Here is a 6,040-nt window from a genome sequence, read left to right as displayed (position 1 = left end):
AATATTTCTTAAAAACAATAAAAAAAATTGAGGGGGGGGGGGCGAGGGTAGTGGATGGGGGTAAAAAATAAAAAATTGAAATTAGAAATATCTTTTAAAAATAATTTTTAATATTTTTTTGGGAGGGTGGGGGTAGGGGTAGGGGTAAGGGTGGGTAAAAAAAATTGAATTTAAAAACAAGTTTTAAAATTTTTTTTTCTTTTGGGGGGGGGGGGGGGGGGTTGGTTGGGGGGCTGGTTTGAGGGTAGGGACAAAATAAATTGATTTTTTTAACAAAAAAGTAATTGTAGTTTGAAGTTGGAAGAGAGGTTTGGAAAATGTTTTCCTTAAGTTTTGAAGGGAAGTCATTTTCCTTAAATTTGAAGAAAATGAGTTGATTTGGAAAATATTTTCCAAAACATTTAACCCAACCAAACATGAGAAAATTGGAAAACATTTTCTTTCATACAAACACACCCATAATTGTAACTTCGGATCTTAATACAAAATAAAATATTTACAAATTTTACAAGCCCAAATTTGAAATAAAATATATAAACATTGAAAACTATAAACTAACTAAAAATATATTAACAAAGTAGATTATAAATAACATTTTTTATCTATAAATAAAATAAAATTATATATATAATATTTACAAAATTTTACAAGCCCGAATTTGAAATAAAATATATAAACATTGAAAACTATAAACTAACTAAAAATATATTAACAAAGTAGATTATAAATAATATTTTTTATCTATAAATAAAATTAATTAATATATATATATATATATATATATATATATATATATATATATATATATATTATGTCGGTTTGGTTTGGGTTCGGTTTGAGTTTTTTTCTTTTAATACCAAACCAAACCAAGAGTGGTCGGTTTTTTTTTTTCAACCGCCAAACCAACCAAACAAAACCACAAATCAGTTTTTTTTTTCGATTCATCGGTTCGATTTGACTTTACGGTATGACTTGTACACCCCTAGTGTCAAGGCCAGTTTGTGCACATTATTAGTGACCCATCATTCAAAGACTGACATTAATCAAACTCACCTACACAAGATAGACACACTAGAAACCCTGTGGCTCGAGAAAGACGACAAAGATATCTGGGTTTGATAAAAGGAGGCTAAAAGATTGTGAACTATTGAATTACTCGAATATACAAAGCTCATCAACATGTGTGGATTGAAACTAGAAAGTCAACACATCAGTACACAAGAAATAGCAGTATTCCAACTCTAATTATTAAATGGCGATGCCAATAGCATCACAAACAAATTGTACTAAAACATGTTTCTTTTATCAGACTAAAACCTGTTTTTATATCAAACAACTTCAGCAGTGATACGAAGAGTCGTCGAAAATCACAAAATAAGGAGTACAAGACTAGGCTACTTAGATATCACTGCTGTCCATCACCCGACTCTTGTTTTGAAGCTTCCCTGATCTCATCCTCGACATCATCCTGGCAACAGAAAAACCATTGAATGATCAGATTGGCAATGATCAAAGCAATACGGCACATATTATTTGACATGTTAGTATTTCGCAAATCAACCTAGTCCATATCCTAGGTTGCACACAAAGGTCATGGCCTTCCTGACAAATCTTTTGCTCGTGTGCATGATCAGGAGAAGGAAAGTATAAACTATAATGCATCTGATTATCATTTCATGAAGGAAGCTGCTGTGTTGTTGGATGTGCATTTCAGAGAGAGAGAGAGTGAGTCTTACTGTGGTATCAGAGGTCCAAAGTGTGAGATTGTCTCGGAGAAGCTGCATAATCAATGTACTGTCCTTGTAAGATTCCTCGCCCAATGTATCCAGCTCTGCGATGGCATCATCAAAGGCCTGATACGAAAAATCACTGTTTATTAGGTTTCTACACATCGATAGGAGCATCTTCTTCCTTTTCTTTTTCTTTTAATTACAGTGCTTTTGCAGGGCTCCAAAACTACATATCACTGGCAGATAAGAAGAGCAGTGAGAATGGGAGAAAACTATACCTGGAAAGTACAGACAGCCAGACCAGTATTTTAAAACATAGAAAGGGACAACATCCTAACATGCCTCATTGAACCTTGTACATGAAGAAGTACTATAACCCCAGGTCGCTAACGCCCCAAGACAGCAGGGAAAAATAATGCAAAAGATATGAATTCCTCCTTTCAGTTCGAACAAAATAACCAATTAAAATTTTTGGTCCTAGAATGCAAAAACCACTTTGCTCCAACCTTCAGTCATAAAAACTCATGCGACTGATGACTTCTTTCAATAAATTAAAAGGTGAAAATATAACCACTTAATGATTGAATACCAAACTTCATTGTCCTAGTGACGCACTAATGATAAAGTTAATTCACAACAAAAATTACGCCTCAGTCCTAAATCCAAAGCTAAAGTTAATCCCTTTTAGAATTTCACATGCAATTTGAATTGAGTAAGGATACCTACTCTTTCGTAGTCTAAGCAAGATTGACAAATCACATGTAAGATAATAATATTAAGTTAAATAAATCAACGTAAGCTGAGAAAGATACCTGCTTTGCAAGGTTACAAGCACGATCAGGTGAGTTAAGAATTTCATAATAGAACACTGAAAAGTTAAGGGCAAGTCCCAGTCTGATTGGATGAGTAGGAGCCAGTTCAGCCAATGCTATATCCTACCACAAGACACAAAACAACTCGAATCATTGTTATATACATTAACCAGGTGATGCAACGAACAGGTAACCGTGGAGCACCTACCTGAGCAGACTTGTAGGCTAATAAAGTGTTCTCTGCAGCTTCTTTCCTCTCTGCCCCCGTCTTGAACTCAGCCAAGTACCTATGGTAATCACCTTTCATCTTCAAGTAAAACACTTTGGACTCGGCTGTTGAGGCTGATGGTACTAAATGAGACTCGAGAAGGCTCAAAATCCCATCACAGATCTTGCTGAGCTCGGCCTCAATTTTGGCTCTATATTCTTTAATGCTGCTAACATGGTCTTCATTTCCACGGCTCTCCTCTTTCTGCTCAATTGAAGATATTATCCTCCACGAAGCCCTTCTTGCACCAATGACATTCTTGTAAGCCACAGAAAGAAGATTCCTTTCCTCCACAGTCAGCTCTTCAACATCTACCTTTGCAACCTTCTCCATAAACTCAACCATTTCCTCATACCTCTCAGCCTGCTCAGCCAACTTGGCCATGTACACATTTTCTTCACGTGAATCGGCCATGTTTGTTGTCTGTGAAGTTACCTGGTTCAACAAAATATCCAGGTAACTAAAATTGACGGATAGTAGAAAATATTGATTCTATTCATAGCTTGACTCATGTTTGGAACTAAGTAATGAACATCCTCCATACTTATTCCTTGAATATTTTTGGGACACTTTGAAGGCATTTGGACATGATTTGGATGAGATTAGAGGAAAAGTAGTTATTGAAGTTGAAAACGATATTTGGAAGTTGAAGTTGTGTCTGGACATGAAAACAAAGTAGGAGTTGTAAGTGAAAACTTGAGCTAAAGGTTGTGTTACATTATTGACGAGTCAAATTCCCCCTTTATAGTCGACTTGAGAGAACTTAATCCCTAATAAGAAGTATCTAAATAAAATCTCATTATAACTATTCAAAAATTAAAGAGTTTTGTATTAATTAATAGAGTTTCAGAAATTATAAAAAAATCATCGTTAATTTGAATACTAGATTGTAAATCTTATTCCAACAGCATATGATAGTATGATACACAAATATTATACATGTTTACCCTCTTACTCTAAACATTGTCAATTTGTCATCTTTCTTTGATGGAAGGAGCATTACTAGACCTAAAACGGAGACAAACCAGCAATATTAACAAACTAGCTTAAAGAAAGCCAACTTAAAACAGTCAAGTAGTCAAAAGTTAAAGATCTTAATTTTTGTTTGAACTCATAACATATGAATTGCAGTGAACAATCACCTTACATCCAAACCGTTAACATATGGATTTGACTTATATTCACTGATAGCCTAAGAATAAAATTATCACTGGAATCTAATTGTTGTAAAAGTTATTTTCCATATGTTCTACTAGGTTATTAGTTGTAAATAGTTTTTTAGATGACCTAATAGTGTCCATATAGCTAAGGAGCGCAGGGTTCGATTCCTCAAAAACAATCTCTCTTTCTACCCCACTATGTTTGGCCACAGATTTTGAAGTTGAAACTTGAAAATTTGAGTTTTTGAAGTTGTGTTTGGAGTTTGGACATACAGTTACTTAGAATTTTTTTTTGATGTTTGTGAGTGAGTGAAATTTCTCCCAAAAATTGATCTAGACTAATTTTTGGAAAAAACTATTATTGAAGACATATTTTCTAAATCTGATCCAAAATCTATGGCCAAACAAATTTGGAGATAAATTTTCACAATCTAATATAAAAGCTATGATCAAATGCTAGCCAAGTTAGATGTAAAGTAAGCGTATATCTCACCGTAGTTGGGCTCCACTGGTGAGACTACACTAGAAGACATTTGGCCATGGACATATTTTACTCCATCGGTCCCAATTTATGTGGAATTCTTCATTTTTCGAGAGTCAAATAGTTCAAGTTTAAACGGAAATTTGTGCATGGAATCTTCAATTTTTTTTGAAATGAAATTTATATATTTGTATATTACGAAAAAAGTACTGTAAGTCATAATAATTGACAATTCAAAATAATTAAAAGATATACGAAAATTTTCCAATCAAAGATAGGCTTGTTTTGAATCTAGATATCTGAAAGGTGCCACATAAATTGGGAAGAGGGAGTACTTTTTTTTTCTAGAGTTGAACTATATGTAATAGTTTTCTTTATTCATTTTTTTTGTTTTTTAACATTGGATGCAAGGAAAGGGGAAAATGAGGGAAAGGATTGATTATAAGCTGAGGAACCAAAGCTCACCAGCGAAGTAAAAGTTCATATGTTGTTGTTGGGGGTACGAGGGGAAACGAACACCTTGTTTGGATGGTTGTTAGCCATTGTATTGTATTGTATTGTTAGCTTAAATACGGTGTTTGTTTGATTTTTACTTAAATTCTATTGTATCATATTGTTTAAATCCATTGTTAGATAACGACGAAAAAACTCATTTTATATAACGACCGATTTGATATGATCGCGTTGTTACCTTAATATTTTCTTCTCATTTTGTCTTTATTTATCATTTAATAATCATATTTCATCTTTTATCCTACCTTTTCATAATAGCTCTAACCTTAACTATTTTCCTTGTAGTTTTATTATTCAAATTATGGATGTGTAACATTATATAATGACTGAGAACAATACAATCTATCCAAACATTAAATTCATTATAACAATACAATACGATAGAATACAACACAATACAATACAATACGATCAGTGGCGGAGCCAAATTTTTAATAAGGGGGTTCAAAATCTGAAGAAATAGACACGAAGTAGCCGAAGGGATTTCGACATCTACTATATATATCTAAAAAATTATGTTAACCATATATAAATAATATAATTTTCTACCCAAGAGTGTTCTGATGAACCCCTAACTATAAGGTGGATCCGCCACGGAATACGATACATTATAAAACAATACGTAACAACCATCCAAACAAAGTGGAAGACTTAAAAGGATTATTGAACATTTATCTATAGGTGTCTTGTCTATATGAAGTAGAGGGGCCAGCAACAGAATTTAATGGTATACCTCTAAATCTGAACCAGTCAATAACATGAAAAATGAATTGGACAATGTACCTGGTGATTGATGTCTCTGACGAAGAAGAAGAAGACGACTCCAATAGAGGGATATTGAATGAGAAGGGAAAATGAAAAATTTGAAGTGAATATAAAGCAAAATAAAAAAAGGGTTATTGAAGATTTACGTGTTTCACGGGTTGACCCGTTTTAAAGGACTGTTTGGTGTGGCTGCTGGTTGGAGTCGCGCTGGCTTTCACGGTTTTCTTTTGGGCTAGTTAACTCCAAAACTACACTTTTTGACCATTTTGTATTTGGCCTCCTCTTTTTTTCTTTTCTTTTTTCGATTCGAA

The 6,040-nt window shown here is 33.6% G+C and overlaps 1 protein-coding gene across 1 annotated transcript; it reads right to left on the bottom strand.

The window, feature by feature from the left end:
• Positions 1-1,231: 1,231 nt before the first annotated feature.
• LOC125810289 (14-3-3-like protein) lies at positions 1,232-5,828 on the bottom strand. The gene is made up of 5 exons (XM_049489797.1): positions 5,748-5,828; positions 2,751-3,245; positions 2,543-2,665; positions 1,737-1,853; positions 1,232-1,468 (listed from the first exon to the last, which is right to left on the bottom strand). Exons 2-5 carry the CDS (start codon positions 3,222-3,224, stop codon positions 1,406-1,408), a joined length of 777 nt encoding a protein of 258 aa, XP_049345754.1. The 5' UTR covers positions 3,225-3,245; positions 5,748-5,828; the 3' UTR covers positions 1,232-1,405.
• Positions 5,829-6,040: the final 212 nt, after the last annotated feature.

The sequence above is a fragment of the Solanum verrucosum genome, unplaced genomic scaffold, assembly GCF_900185275.1.
Source record: "Solanum verrucosum unplaced genomic scaffold, falcon-dt-bn FXZP01000038.1, whole genome shotgun sequence".
Lineage (NCBI taxonomy): Eukaryota > Viridiplantae > Streptophyta > Magnoliopsida > Solanales > Solanaceae > Solanum > Solanum verrucosum.
This window is presented reverse-complemented; position numbering and strand designations above follow the sequence as displayed.